Source organism: Sinohyriopsis cumingii, chromosome 7, assembly GCF_028554795.1.
Source record: "Sinohyriopsis cumingii isolate HCF-2022 chromosome 7, ASM2855479v2, whole genome shotgun sequence".
NCBI classification, from domain to species: domain Eukaryota; kingdom Metazoa; phylum Mollusca; class Bivalvia; order Unionida; family Unionidae; genus Sinohyriopsis; species Sinohyriopsis cumingii.
Genome location: NC_142967.1, coordinates 104,198,769 through 104,215,351, shown reverse-complemented (window position 1 = coordinate 104,215,351; position 16,583 = coordinate 104,198,769). Strand labels below are relative to the sequence as shown.

Genomic DNA, 16,583 nt, shown 5'->3' with positions numbered 1-16,583 from the left:
AAAACAAAAAAGAACAGAATATTTTTTAAACTTTTTAAAATATACTAACTAAACAATATCTTTTATTTTTTAAAATTCAGAACTAGACAATATTTTTTATTTTTGTAAAATTCAGAATAGCACAATATTTTTTAAGCAGATAGAGTTTAATGAAGAAATGTGCATAATTCAGAATCTGATCTCTATCACACGTGATCATAGAAATGTGTTCTCGCCGCACTTGATCCTGCGCCAATAAAAAGTCTTCGTTACCATATTCATCAATAACTAGGTCAACACTAAATTTTTCTGTGTTTACTGGAGACTGTCATTATTGTTTTCATGGTGTTTTCAAATGCCTCTATGTCGTGTATGAAAACCCCCACATGTTAGTACATTATATAATTACCTCATGATTAATTGTAAAATATTTTTATTTTTTCGAGGAAAAAAAAATTGAAATATTTTATTTTTCTGAAATATTATTTTCTTCTGATTTTTAGTTTTCTGAAATATTTTTATTTTTTATGATTGTAATTTTTTGAAATATTTTTAATTTTTATAGTTGCTTCTCATGAAAATTAGTCAAAATTCATTGATTTTTAAAACCTATTTTAGTGGCTTTTTATCAAGAAAAATCGCCAAATTTCCAAAATCTTGAGGGTCGAACCCCCACTGTTTCTCAGGTTGATTTTGGTTTTTGTGTGACTTTTTTATCTTAATTTTGTTTAAAAAAATCGCTAAAATTAAACATTTTGTATCATGTTTCAACCAAAAATTCTAAAATCAATTAGAGAAAAGGGTGCTGGGGTTATTGCTGTCAAAATTTAAGCAATCTGACAGAATTTCCTTGACAATTTTACAACAAAAAAAAAATAATTCTGTCATTAGAATGAAATAAATCAGATTTCAAGCTGAGGTTGAAAATTGTTAAGATCAAAGATATACGATCTTACATATAAACTTATATTGAGAAATTCTCCACGTAGGTCAAGCAAATGTCTGGAATGGTCAGTAAGCTTGAAATTTATTTTGATAATAAAGAATTTTGACATCGCAGATAAACATGATTTATCGGTTCTTGTACGATTAAATATCCAGGAGGAACTTGTGGAGTGAATGTGTAAAGAATATATCCTTGCTGAGCTTGATTTGATTTTTCAAGATCTATTTGAAAGCTGCCATCAATTTCGTCACAAACAAGATTGACTGCGATTGTTTAAGTTATATTAACGATTTCTGGTGAAATATAACTACTACACCATACGGATTATTATTGTGTCTTAAAATACCTTGAAGAGGAGCTATATTTCTCCATACTCGACGATTTTAGGGAAGGTTTCGTTAATAATATTATTGACTGATAATATTAATTCGTCGGAGTTAAACTCTGGTATTATAAACGTTGGTGCATCTTTTTCGGTTATTTTATAATGATCGATAAATACCTGTTTATGGGATATTATATCAGTTCCTGTGTTTATGGTAACCACTAAAAATGATCAACGGTTTTTTATTAATATGATATGGATCGTCTACAATTTTACTTAAATGTTGCAGTGTTTCAATAATTTTGCTCTTTATATCGTCATTAGGATACTCAAAAATATAGTCCTTAAATAAGTGCTTTAATTTTGCAGAGAAAAATATATGCTCATCTTTAACTTTTTTAGCTAGTGACTTCATTGTCGATTCATTAACATATGCTTTATTTTTAGTTCTATCGGTACGATGTAAGGTTGTATAATATAAATATGGTTCAGGGTGTAATGGAGAATAATTATCTTCTCGATATTCTGGATCTGTTATAAACTTTTTTCGTTGGTGATAAAATCATCCTGATGCGGTTCTGGTGGTCCTTGGTAAACCGGAGCTATTTCAGGCCAACCTATAACAGTTCTAATTGATGATTGATAAATATCTACGACGAAATCTGAGAATTTATTTCAATCGTAGAAGATAACGTTGGTTCATGAACTGAAATATTTATTTTCGATTCTCTTCCGGTTAATGATTGAATTCTCCGTAGAAATTCATCATTGATTTGTTCAATTTGAAAACTTCCTGTAGGAACATAAACAACTTGCCAATCGGGAGTTCCATCATCTTTATTTCTATTTGCAAATACAAGTGAATTATTTGCCTGTAATCCACCAAATGATTTAGATCTGATATTTGGCCAGCTGTAATATACTCATAAATTTGCTAGTGCTATTTCTTTTACTGAGACTGCAGTTGGAAAATTAACACTATATACTGGATTGCTTGAATTGACTGATATCATCGTTGTTTTTCCTGGAGCTGTATTAACGACGATCTGTTGCAGTAGCTCTTGCGATGTCATTATTATTTAAATCCCTATTTTCTAAATCAATTACTGTCATTGCTTCATTCTAGATTGTAATCATCTCAAAATCTGTTATTTTTCCATCACTAAGGCTCGTTGATAATAACGAGGATAATTTAGAATATGCTGATGTTGATGTGTGTAATTTTATTATATAATCATGCAATTATTCATTTGTGCAAGTACATTGTAAAAATTTTTTTTTTGTTGCAATAATATTGAGAATACCGGCAATTGTTGTTGTAACTGAAATACAGATTGTTGAAACTACTGGTGCCATCATCATTATTCTTGATAATAATACACCGGTTCCAGCAACAACAACAGATACTGAATAAACAATTATATCAGCAATAACCACACGTCTGCGATATTTCTTTATTTTTAAAGTGCATTGTTATATGATATCTTTTGATTTTGTTTGCCATTCATGTGCTTGATTGTACCTAGAAAGTTTAACGTCGATTGAAGTGCTCATTATATTTTACTTAGTAACCAATTAAGGTGTTTCAGCCACAGATTCCAGACACCACCAATAAGACGTTGCGGTTAATTTCTTATCAGCTGCTTCCAGGATAAATATTTCTTCATCTCCTTTATTTAATATGACAAACACCCAGAAAACTTATCGGTTGGATGCCGTCAGGGATACGTTGTAAATATCTCAAATTTTGCAGCACTGAACACGGACATTCTATACACACCATTGACTTCTGCAGTATGTTTGAGAATTTTATTTTGCTGTGAACATGTTGGGAATCCAGATGATATTGTCTATACTATGTTGGTAATTTGCCCGTGGGGGATTTTTTTGTTGCCGCATCTTCATCAGATGTTGGATCTCTTAAAACAACTATCTTATTTCCGTTGATGCTGAGTTCGCCCGTCATTGTAAAACCGGTGTTCCACAAACGATTAGCAACGCTTCTTGCAATTTCATTTCTAATAGTTGCAAATGATATATTTGTGTCTCTGATTCTGCCACCGTCAGTAAATGCTGGAATATTATCCGCAATAGGACCAAGAACCCTACGAATTATGTCATTCCATTTGATGTTGCTCGTTTTTAAAACGCCGTATTTATCCTGAAAAATAACAATTTTACCTCGGTCAACTCCAGTAATGTTCATAATATCAGTAAGTTCATCTTTAGTCGGGTAATTTGACAAATCAATATCATCTTTTTTATTGCCCTTGATAGAAGATCTTCCATAAATATCAACCGTTATAATTTAAGATCTGTTTAAAACGACGTGATTACTTGTATAATCATGAACGACTTTATGAGGTGCATTGGAAGCCTTTGATATATCGTTAAGTACATTAATTACTTCACGACCACATACTGGCGGATCAGTCAGTACTTGGGTTGGTAATGTTGAATACCAAAATGGAATGTTTCTGGCGTATTTTAAAACTTCTATTGGCGGAGGAAGCCCGTATGAATATAAAAAAATAGAACCACGGGGATCAATTGCGTATGCAACCCAATGAGTTCCGGGCCCTGAATTATCAAGATTTATGATTCCTGTTTCAAAATTGTTTGGTTGTTTTGGTAATTGGTCACGCATAAAAACACTTATACATTTTTTTTTATATTTAATGTTTTAGCAGCATCAAGTAAATCAAAATTTGACATCGGAAAGATCATCGAAGTGTTCCTGGAAGTCTCAGACCTTCCCGTATCGATAAGGGGTTCTCGGTAATCTTAGACTCCTTCCCTTTTTTAATATCCTTGTCCTGTTGCTTTCTTTAATGCCATTCTAGCGGTGGTTCCAACATCACTGACCGCGGCTGCTTTCGCTATGGCTGGGGTGGCTACGGCTATCAACGCCATTATAGCTGCAAGAAGTAGAAATATACCACCAACTTTAATCATATCTTTAATAGCGCTCGGAGAAAAATGAAGTTGATTCCAAGGCTTTATTAAAATGTTTAAGTTGAGTCTTGGTTAGTGATAATTTGTTTGGACCGCCGTTCGAAATCTGATCTTTTTTTAGGGAGTTTTGATTGTAATTGTTTTACCGGGCCACAAATCAGAGTAACTCCAACGTGTCTATAAGACATTTTTATAATATGATAAGTGATTTAATTACATGTTCAGAAAATATTACATATTTTCCACTGGAGCGTCAATAACTCGCATTCTTCCACCAGAAGAATAACTACAACTGCTCTGTAGTTACCATGAACGACTGGTGGACCAGCCACGGCAATAGGAGGTTGTGTTACTTGAGCTCGAAAGTGAATATCAACGACAGATTGTCTAGATAAATCAAGACGTAGCAGCGAAAAATAATGAATCGGATACAGATTTGTAAAATCTAGTTGTGATATTTGTAAACCAGTATCTATATTTTGATCACGTCCCATGAATGACATCAAACGATGATATGCACGCGCTAAGTGATTCTGATCAAAATTTAATAATATATCTTCAGCTGGTTCTTGATGTCCATTTATCAGCAAAGAAACTTCATTAACTCCAAGTTTGTCAAATATCACATGACTTCGTGTTTGTGAATTTATTCGCGTAAATTCTTGAAAAGCAACAAATAAATGTCGTGGTGCGGAACACCTTGTTGTGAAGCGATGTGCCACGTAAATAACCATTAACAGAACTCTAAATGCTGTATGTGGTCACTGTCAACCATGATAGTAATGATTTACCGCCTGAATCCATAAAATAAAGTTTTTCAGCAATTGATGGAGTCATTACCGGCATCCACAATGAAAGTTTTGTCAGTATTACTTTACCAGCATCACCAGCAGGTCTCCAAATTGCATCGTCGTCGGTAGCTTTTCTTACTAGTGCAATTGTATGTCTAGCCTGAAATATAACTTTTCTAACATTTCTACAAAACCCCAAGATGTGGGATAATGAAATTGCGCATGAAAATCTTCTACGTTTATCTTTTAACATTGAACGTCGTGCAAAAAATCCTAAGTTGTATTCTGGATTAGCATTAACAACCAGCGGCCACATATCGAAGTCATCGTTATCAGCAAACTTTCTTGGTCGTCTTATATTATACGGTCTGCCCTCTGTGTGATCAGAAGTGTCTTTGGCGAATATCATTGTAAGGCCAGCTGAGCTTGTATAATATTCTGAATATCTTGCTAAACCTATTATCGTTGTAGCAACATCAACATCTTTTTGAATTGATTTAATATTTCTTCCATCAATTATATATGTGGCACTGTCAAACAACGCCGTGATATCGTTGTTGACCAAACTAATTCTAAGACCACCTGTGTACTCAGCATCGTCTGTTTTTATAATTTCACCTTCTACTTCAACAAATGCTTCAGCGGGTAAGAAATATCTACTTGTATCCTGAACTTGTAATTCTATTCGACCACACTGATTTGACTGTCTTGCGTCGTAGGAATAAAATTGATAATCACGTATCGATTCATCTTTGAAAACTGGTGCGTCTATATCGAACGCCGGATCGGATACACGTTTGAACATTTTATTATAATTGTTATCGTCTAACACGAAGACCACTTCCTGCTATTAAACTTGAATCTATATTTTTTTCTGCTTCTTCAGATAATTCCGCTAGTTTTTTTTATTTGCGGCTTGATTTATTATTTTACTGACATTTGCAGGCATAATTTCAGTACTGGGTAATTTTACTTGCTGCGGTTAATTAACCATGCTTTACCAACAAGATTACCAATAGTGCCGATGTGTTTATCACGAACCGCCCCAATAGCCTTCATCCCTAATTGTTTTGCGATCGGTATTGCCTTTGGAGCCATCCTTCTACATAGACCTTGAACAACATCACCAAGTCCATCTCCGTAAATTGCTTTGCAAGCTGGCAGTCGTAAATTTACTACCCTGACCATTAAAGGTCCACGTTGAGCAGTGTGTATAAGCATTTTTTTAAAATATATACTTATTAATTAATTGTTTAGTCGCTGTGATAATCATCAGCAATTTCATCAATAAAGGAACGATAAATGTTGCGATCCATAATACCGTTAGTAAATAATCTTCGACAAATATCAGATATTTTATTAATAATTTCCGGCGAATTACTTTGTGTGCGTTTTTCTCCGTCGGTAAGAACACTGTCAGGACAGACAATAAGACCACTTCCTTCTGACTTAGTCAAGGCAGAAAAAACCACTTGCTGTAGCGCCAAGGGAGCTTTCTGGGCTAAAAAAATTCTTCTTCTTGTTTCTTTTCGACAATCTGTTTAAACTAGATATCCTGGATCCTTTAATTTAACATCTGAATTTTTAGCAGCAAAATATCCTACAGGAATCCAATATTCAGGTAATACTTTTGCAATATACTCATGTTTCAAATATTTTTTTCTATAATCATATTCATTTGCGAAACGTCAATTAATTTATCCTGATTTTCAGCAAAATACCCAATAGCTTTATCAGTAAAATGTTCCCTAGGTTTAGGCTGTGATTTTTGTTGTGACATAGGAGACTGGTTGTTTTTGTTGTCGTTATATTTGTTGCTGCGGTGGAGGAAGTCGAAAGGAAGGTTCCTGATGAGGAAGTTGTTGTTGAGAAGGTTGTCGTCGAGAAAATTGGGCACCTAAAAGATATTTATCTATTTCATCTCTATATGCTTGATATAAAATCTCATCACTTGAGGTTCGATCTTTTTTAAATTTTATGCGATATATCCACTTGTACCATGTTTCTTTAATCACAGGTTTATCATGCTCAGGTTTTAAATATCTACCTCTAAAATTGTAACTTGAAGCCGCAAACGCTGCAAGTTAAGTCTTCTGTTCTTATTTTTTTTCTTCTATTTGCCTTAATAGCAATATCATTATATTTTTCAAGGAACTTAATCTGTTGTTCTTCTGGTTCCGCTTCTTTCAGTTTTGGTTTTGGTGCAAGAACTTTTTTATTTCACTAATACTTTAAAGTATTTCTTTATCTGCGGGGGGTGACTGCGCAGCAGCTATGTCAGTTGTAAGTGTTTTCAAAAGTTTTTTTTTTTTGTTTTCTTAGTTCTTTCTGCTATTTTTCTATTATCAGTAGCAGTCCGCTCCAACGTTGGAAGAAGACCTTCGGTAGCTTCTACAACTCTTTCAGTTACTTTAGTAACAGGTTTAAACAATTTTTCTGTACCTTCCGCTTATTCAACGTGTGCTTCTTGATGTTCTTGAAGTTTTTGTTTAAGAGAATCTCGAACAGGCAAAAACGTTTTGATTGCTTCTAATCTTTCTCGAGCTAATCTAGCTGTATAAGATTCAGCACCAGGTGTCATTATTGATATATAATAATGATCTAATTATAGCTGCAGAGGAGGTGCGAACTCAAATAAGTGTCCAGACGGGTAAACAAAACACACATACAAATTTAGAAAAACACAAACGTCAAATGTAAAGTAACAAAATAAACTAACCCCCAAGGGAGACTCTTGGAGAGAAACTCGGTAAGTTAGATGCTTCGGTTTGGCGTTATTGACCTTATTTTTTTTTTATTTTTTTCGTAGGAAGCCTTATTTTTTCAAACATGACGTTCTATCAAAAGGTCTGTTCACCTCCTCTGCTGCTGCGCCCGGTTTTCTCCTTCTCACTCCGACAATTAAATAATAATAATAATAATAATAATAATAATGAAGACTTTGTATAGCGCCTAATCTTTAGAAGCTCTAAGCGCTCTATAACATTAGACAACACCTATAAGCTGAAAAAAAACCATATAATGATATGATTACAAAAATAAACACCATGAAATTAGAAAACATAAAAAACATGCTGAGAATATTTAAGGTAGGAAACATTATTAGGTCTTTAAGTTTGTTCTTGCAGTCGAAATAAGTGAGTTTTGAGAGCACTCTTGAATGGGATCATTGTGTCTTTGTATCTAAGTTCAGTGGGCAACTCATTCCACGTTGCTGGGCCCTGGTATGCAAAAGAACGCTGTCCATATGACTTTGTTTTCATAGTGGGAATAATGAGTATACGATTGTCAGAAGAGGAGTGTAAGTATCTTGCTGGTGTGCACACATGGGTGAGGTCAGGTAGGTATGTTGGACTAGAGTCCAACAGTGACACGTAGCACAGAGAACAAATTTTGTGTTTGATTCTAGATCGAATGGATAGCCAATGTACGGTACAGAGCAGCTGGGAGGTGTGCTCTGATCGTGGTACTCTAAGTATGATCCGAGCAGCTGTGTTTTGAACTTGTTGAAGTTTCTGGAGCAGATATTGAGATGAACCAGACAGAATTGAATTACAATAGTCCAGTCTTGAAAATACTAATGAACACACAAGTGTTTTAGTGGCATCAACTGAAAGATATTTGCGAACTGAGCTGATGCGTCTCAGCTCAAGATATGCAGCCTTGCATATGTTCATGACATGTTGGTCAATGTGAGAGTACTGTCCAGAGTAACACCTAGATTTCGTACTGATTGTATGAATTTAATGTTGGTTTTGCTGTTATTTATTGTTTGAGGTAAAAGAGGTGAATGAGAAAGTCTTTGTGTTGTGATCAGAATGGGGTCAGTTTTATCATCATTCATCTGCAGCTTGGTCAGTCCCTTACACCGCAGTTCGTGATCAAATGCTACCAGTAAAGAATACAACCTAGTCATATCTTTATAATTACAGATGATGCCTTTTGACAACAGTGGAGACATTAAACATTGGAAAATTAATAGGAACCAGAAAAACAACATAAGAAAGTGTGTGTGTGTGTGTGATTTGGTTTTTAACGCAGCTTTAACAATGTTTCAGTCATATCAACATAATAAAGAAGTGACTTGTATAAGTCATGTTTCCAGAGTAAAAGTCCTGGATAAGTTGCAGGGAAAAAAGATCTGTACAACCCTGATTGGCATTCACTCAAATATTGAATTAGAGTGGCAAATTAGCTGTACATGTAATATTGAATACATTGTAACCCCCAACCCCCTAAACTTGCGTGGTACATATTGAGGTTCCAAACTGTAAACAAGGTTTGCTTACAGTGAAATTATTCTATATCTAACAGAGACCTTAAAGTACCATATTTTTTCAGAGTTCTGGATCCATATCCTCGGATCTGCAAAGATCAACTAATTCTTGTCCTGCTTCGCTGTGCCTTGGAAGTATTTCCTCCCTATCCTCTCCAGCGGATTGCAATTAACATGTAATCTAGCGGATGTAAAATCGAAATGAAAGAGAGCGCATGAGTGACAAGGGGGTTTCCAAGTTTATTATTGCGCTTTTCATATTTCTGACAGACTGAAAGGTTTATGTGAAGTTGTCTGAATTGGCAGTATGCACAGTGGAGAGAATGTTGGCATATCTTTGCTATCTTCATGTATCGTGGCATCGTGCACGATCTAAGCACTGGTTGTAGACCAGCAAGATGCTCTCGCCTTTTTTTTTTTAGTTGGTTTTTTTTTAATGACATTACTGGTGGCTTTGACACTGTGATAGACAGGATCGGGTGTCAGAACGGATCATCGGAGTAAGCAGAGGTAATTGTGTAACTCTTTGATATTTTTCCTTCAGGTTATTGTTTTTATTGTTTTTGTTTGTTAGTTTTTTGTTGTTGTTTGTTTTTTCTTTAGGTTTTTAACATTGAGATCGCGTCAACCACTTGTGGATCTAAGCTCACACTTGAACGGCTTTTCCAAGTGCTCAAAAAATTAGCCTGAATTAGAAATTAGTCCACAAGTACACTAACAGTTATTAGTTATTGAAATTGATAATTTCTAACTGACGTCATCACTGGCATTCTTTCAATCAAAAAACGCTGCTTGACTCATTCGAGTAGTGATTGACTCTGCTTTTATCCTGTTAGACCTTTGACTTTGATTGCGAAGAAATTTCTTATAATCTGCTATGTTTGTTTTAAAACTAAATATTTATAACGAATAAGGTATCGAAATGTATTCTCAAGATTTTAACAGATTCATTTTGAGAAATTCAATGAAGATGAAATTAGTCTCTCTTGTAAGGCAAGATGAATGATAAAGACCCGAGTAAACAAAATGTTTTCACCTCCCGGATATAGTCGTCTAGCCTGTCCAAGCCCGTATCTAAAAAAATGTCAATCGGGAAAACGAATTTTATGGAGCAGGCAAAATCATTTCCTAAAAGTGCAATGAATGAATTTCCAAGTATAGAAAAGTGATCAAAACAAAGAAAATCAACTCTGATGGTAGTTTAAAAAAAAAAAAACAATATACCTTCTTAAATCAAGGAAGTGAAAATTACAAAGCAGAGCTAGAAGTTGTTTGAAAGATGCACATCTGTGGTTAGGCTGGCCAAGCTTTATACCCGATAAAATCAAATTAACCCATCAGTCATTCACCAAAATAAAGAGAATTCAAAATTAAGATGTAGTCTACAAGGTTTGTTTGAAATATCCAGGGTAATCAGTCAGGAAAATTATTTTTCTTTAAGAATCAAACCCTATACAAAATATGCAACTTTTGACCACAACCATTCATTAAGAATCAAACCCTATACAAAGTATGCAACTTTTGACCACAACCAATCATTAAGAATCAAACCCTATACAAGGTATGCAACTTTTGACCACAACCAATCATTAAGAATCAAACCCTATACAAAGTATGCAACTTCTGACCACAACCATTCATTAAGAATCAAACCCTATACAAAGTATGCAACTTTTGACCACAACCATTCATTAAGAATCAAACCCTATACAAAGTATGCAACCTTTGACCACAACCAATCATTAAGAATCAAACCCTATACAAAGTATGCAACTTCTGACCACAACCATTCATTAAGAATCGAACCCTATACAAAGTATGCAACTTTTGACCACAACCATTCATTAAGAATCAAACCCTATACAAAGTATGCAACCTTTGACCACAACCAATCATTAAGAATCAAACCCTATACAAAGTATGCAACTTTTGACCACAACCATTCATTAACTGCACATAACTTGTGTTGAAAAAGTAAAAACCAAGACTGATTCACAGTGATGTCACATTACATTTTAATTGACATAATTTTTTCATAGTTTATTCATAGGCAAAAGGAGCTACATGAGTTGCCAATTGTCTGGTTATAAAATGTCTGTTAAATAATTGCTGGGCTACAATTGGCACTGTTAAATTTTACACCCCATGTCAGATATATTTGTATAGTATCATTTGAACCTAAACACATGTATTGAATGTACATGACTCTTTTGAAATTATTTTGATTAAATTACCAATTAAAAATAACCTTCATGAATATGACTGATTCTTTGTTTGGTACCCAGCTATTACCATTATTTTGCAGAAGGTTATACTTTTTCTTGTGAAGAAATGATTAAGAGAGACATAAATTGTCTGTTTTTAAAGGTGGTGACTGGATGACAAAGGTATACTCTGAATAAATTCTAAATATTGATACTGAAATATAGAATAAGGTAAGTTTTCTTATCTACTAGAGTGTATATAGATAATCTTATAAAAGATCTTGTTTGTTATGGCTTACCATTTAACCACATCTTTGCTAAATTTCAGGCCCATGGACCAATATTTTTTTGGTAGATCTATGCATTATAATATCTTTTCTTTTCTTTTTATATTCTTTTAAAATTTAATGATAGTGATATCTAACAATGTCTAGAATACAAGTGGAAAGTATCTAAAGATATTGAGCATCTGATTTATAGAAAAAAATATATTTGAGATACTGTGTGTAATTCAGCTACAAGGATAACTTGTTTTTAGTGCATCTTAATAGTTTACTGAGATCTAGTATGTTTGTTAAGTTTTCATTTTATGAAGATGGTTTGCAAGTGCATGGCATTTCAGGATGCACTGTCATTACTACTATTGATATAAATGTGCAATATTCAGTTTATTTGAGATGGCTAAAAGGTTGAATAGACATGGTATTTATTTATTCAACTCAGTTTAGGTCAGATTATCAAGTATGGACTTCCCATCAGGTAGAGGCTTATCAACATGTAAGGACTTATCATCAAGTATGGACTTATCAAGCATGGGCATATCATCCAGCATGGACTTACCATCATGTAAGGGCTTATCACCATGTAATGACTTATCATCAAACATGAGTTTATCATCATGTAAAGGCTTATCATCAGGCATGGTCTTTATCATTATGCAACAGGGTTATCATAAAGTATGGGCTGATCATCAGGCAGTGTTATCGTCAAGCAAGGCTTATCATAAAGAATTGGCTTATCAGCAGGCTTGGGCTTGTCACCAAGCATGGTCATATCATCAATCATGGACTTATCATAAGGCATGGGCTTATCATCAAGCATGGTCTTATCATCAAGCATGGGCTTATCATCAAGCATGGGCTTATCATCAGTCATGGGCTTATCAGCAATCATTGGTTTATCAGCAAGCATGGTTTAGTCATCACATAAATTATGTAATATACTTCATTTCGTGACAATCTGCATACTTTAAACTTTCCTAACATGTATGTAATTTATAAGCATAAGTCTATACTTACTGTTTCATACCATCTTTATTTTACAGATTCCATTTGAAACTAAAATAAGATTTGATGTGAAGACCTTACCATGGCCGAAGGTGGGAAAGGTAAGAAATTAAATCTTCATATATGATTATTGACAGACAATAAAATACCTGAAATTATCATCATACTATAGTTAATTAGTTAATTGTACAACATAATAGTTGTGAAATTATGTTAGGGCAGGGATCTAAAACTTGTAACCCTTGAGCCAAATACGGCCCACCAAGCCATACCCTGTAGCCTGCAAAATGATTGGCATCACAAGGTGTCATGAGAGATAACAAAGGTGATGCATCCCTTGGTCCATTGAAAATGCCCTCATGCAACCCTCAGGATGGTTTGAGTTTGAGACCCCTGCATTAGGGCTTGTGTAAAAAGTACAATGTAATGTCCACCAGGGGAAACACTACCAGTCTCAACCAAGTTTGATAATAATATATTTCATTTTTTAGATAAAGATTGACCTCCAGCAAGTCATTTTCTACAAGACAGAAAGAATAAATCAAATAATCCTTATAAGTTTTAAAATATAGCTTTGTTCTAATGCTCACCAGAAACAGGCAGCAGTAGATTTGATTGTAACAACAAACTACTCCACTCTTGGAACCTAAATACCTAAATAATTTATCTCATAGTTGATGTTTTAATGTTGTCCTGAGATGAATTAATCTCCTACTAATGGACTACTAATCTCACACATGTAAATTATTCTTGTTACAGTATATCACAATATGTATTTTTTACATATCCAAGGCAAATTATGTATAAAAGGGAGAGATAATTAGTTTGTTAGGAACAACCATGAAAACACAATGTTTATATGGTTGCAGAAGGCCAAACAGCATTTGAACTTAACGTATTATCCATATACCAGGGACCAATATTGTCAGTCAATCCATACACAACATTTCATTAACATTTATTGTTCTATGAAAATATACAACCAAGTTTTAATCAGTGATATTGGTTATATCAGTATTGTTGTTTCACATTTTTGAAAATGTTAATGGATTGCCTGTTTGACTGGAGATTTTGCTGGTTTTTAAGACATGGTCACAGGTTGTTTCTGAAATTTTCATATGAATTTGGATTAAACTTTTTTATTAAAGGGCAATAGCAGATGAAACATTTTTCCTACACAGCTTTATTACAGTACAAGTTTCTCTTGCTTATTTTATATAATTTCATATTTTTCAAACATTAATGAAGGCCACAGGAGAGAGAGATATAAACTATTGATTTTTCAGTACATGATAGTATATGGCAGATGGTATATTTGGTGGAGTAAGCTTACATGAAATCATTTATCTCATGAAACATGGTTTATGTGTTGCCATCAAAATAGTTGCTAAAAATTCTTTAGAAAAAGAAAATAAATTGAATGAGTTTCCAACATTATAGAGGCTGCATGTAAGTCAGTGCCGCAGTAGCAGTGTAATCCTATCCCAGTATACATGTAGTCAGTGTCAGTCACTAACTTACTCCACACACAGTAATGACTGAGTCTCAGAGTTCACTTATAAAGTAAATAGTTATTGGTGTTTACATGCATTGCATAAGCAGTTTAGTTTTACTAAGTTGATGCTACTTGAGTGAAAGTCTTAATTTCAGCCTTACAGATCAAACTACTTATGGTCGTCTAAATAGAAAGCAGCAAGATCCAAGAGAAGACAGACACTCAGTGAATGATCACTTGATTATTAATTTGTTTTGAACAAAAAGAAATAAATACACAGTTGGTACATAAAAGAGAATTCTCATTACAGATCAGTAACAGAAATAATATCACTTGAGTTTTAGTTCTACCAGTCATAAACCAGAAAATCTTATATGAACCGCTCTGGTGGCCTAGTGGTTAGAGGTCGTTGGTTCAATCCCTGGCTGAGTCATACCAAAGACTTACAAAAACGGTACTCACAGCTGCCTCGCTTGGCACTCAGCATTAAGAGGCTAGTGTTAGGACTGGTCGGCCTGGTGTCAGAATAATGTGACTGGGTGGGACATCATGCTACATGTCTGCAGTATGATGCCCCAGTGCTAGACAACACTATAAACTGCCACATTGCAGACATCATAGCGATATGACTGAAAAATTGCTATAGCTACGTAAACACCCAAATCACACACACACACACACATCTTATATGATGTTCTGTTGTCCATTTTCTGTCCATCATCTGGATGTTGTCCAACATCTGCCTATCTCGTAGAACAAGTTTTTTTCATTGCTACCAATCCAGAACAACTTGGAGCATTGCCTTGTATCTTTACATACACATTTATATCTTGGTCCAGTTGGTCTTAAAAGTATGCTGCTACTCAGACATCCAGTATGGCTGCTACAGTGGCCATCTTGAAAATCTTGTTATCGCTACTCCTCCTGAATGAATGGTCTCATCAACATGACGTGTTGACTAAAATACTTCTTATTTATGTCTAGCTGATTCTAAATAAAAATGGTGCTGATCTGACATTCAGAAAGGCAGTCTGTTTGAAAATCTTGTTATTGCTTAACTCCTTCTGTATAGATGGTTATATTAGCATGTGATTTTCACTAAAAGATTTCTAATCATGTCTAGTTGGTCTTAAATGAAAATGGTGCTGATCCAATATCCAGTGTGGCCACCATGGCAGACATCTTGAAAATCATGTTAATACTACTCCTCAAGATGAGGTTTTCACTAACAGATTTCTTATAATGTCCAGTTGGTCCCAAATGGAAATGGTGCTAACCCAGTATCAATATGGCAGGCATGGAAGCCATTTTGAAAGTCTTGTCTTCACTAATCCTCCTGATTCAAAGTTCATGTCAACATGGGGTTTTCAAAGAAAGACGTCTTATGATGTCTATAGTTGGTCCTAAATGAAAATGGTGCTGATCTGACATCCAATATGACGGGCATGGCAACTCTCTAAAGAATCATTTTATCGCAATTGTACTTGAACAGAAAGCCATATTGATGTGGGGTTTTCACCAGAAGTCTTATGATGACCAGTTGGTCTACAATGAAGATGGTGCCAGTATGATGTCGCACTTGAAAATCTAACTATTGCTACTATTGAATGGAAAGTCACAGCTGGAAAATAATGTTATCTATACTTCCCTCTAAATGGATGTTGATACCAACATGGGGTTTTGAGTATTAGACTTCTTATAATATCCATTTGGTCTTAAATGAAAATGGTGATATTTGTACATCAGGTGTGGTTGCCATGATGACCATTTTGAAAAATCTTGTTGTCATTACTCCCTTGAATGGATTATCATTATGACCTGAAGTTTTGACGAAAAGACTTTGAATGATGTCCACTTTGTAACTAAAAATGGTGCCAAGCTGACATCCAATATATATATCATAACAGCTGATTTGAAACTCTTGAATTCCTGGACAGTTTTTTTATTGAGTAGAGTGTCAGTCCCATAAAGGGACTCTTGTTATTATTTTGGTTTAGTAAGAAAGGGCAAAATTAAAGTGATATAAAGTTCTGAAGATTTTTATAATACTACTAATTAGTGACATGCTGAACTGTTGTCTGCATGTAAGGCATGTGAGCAATGTCTAATCATATTGTGCCTCTCATTATAATATTAGGATTGCCTATTCTGATTTTTCTGAAAGCCTGGACATATTTAGGAAAATATCAGGAATATCACTAACAACATCAGTTTAGGCAATATTAATAATTCAACAATATTTTTTTTCATTTTTTGGGGTATTTTGCTATCTTTTTTTCAAAATTTATTGCCACAAGACTGAGCTGCCCTCTATATGCCCTTTTCA

The 16,583-nt window shown here is 34.3% G+C and overlaps 1 protein-coding gene across 3 annotated transcripts in view; it reads left to right on the top strand.

Annotated features, from left to right (window-relative positions):
• Positions 1-9,505: 9,505 nt before the first annotated feature.
• LOC149795854 (uncharacterized) overlaps positions 9,506-16,583 on the top strand; it is a 76,552-nt gene continuing 69,474 nt past the window's right edge. Inside the window, exons 1-3 of one of the 3 annotated variants that reach the window (XM_089965777.1) lie at positions 9,506-9,772; positions 11,640-11,707; positions 12,801-12,863. In XM_089965777.1, coding sequence (XP_089821903.1) covers positions 12,845-12,863 — 19 coding nt within the window. In that variant the 5' untranslated portion in view covers positions 9,506-9,772; positions 11,640-11,707; positions 12,801-12,844. Of the gene's footprint in view, positions 9,783-11,639; positions 11,708-12,207; positions 12,323-12,800; positions 12,864-16,583 lie in introns of those variants that run through there. The other 2 variants (XM_089965776.1, XM_089965778.1) reach the window with 2 other exon arrangements.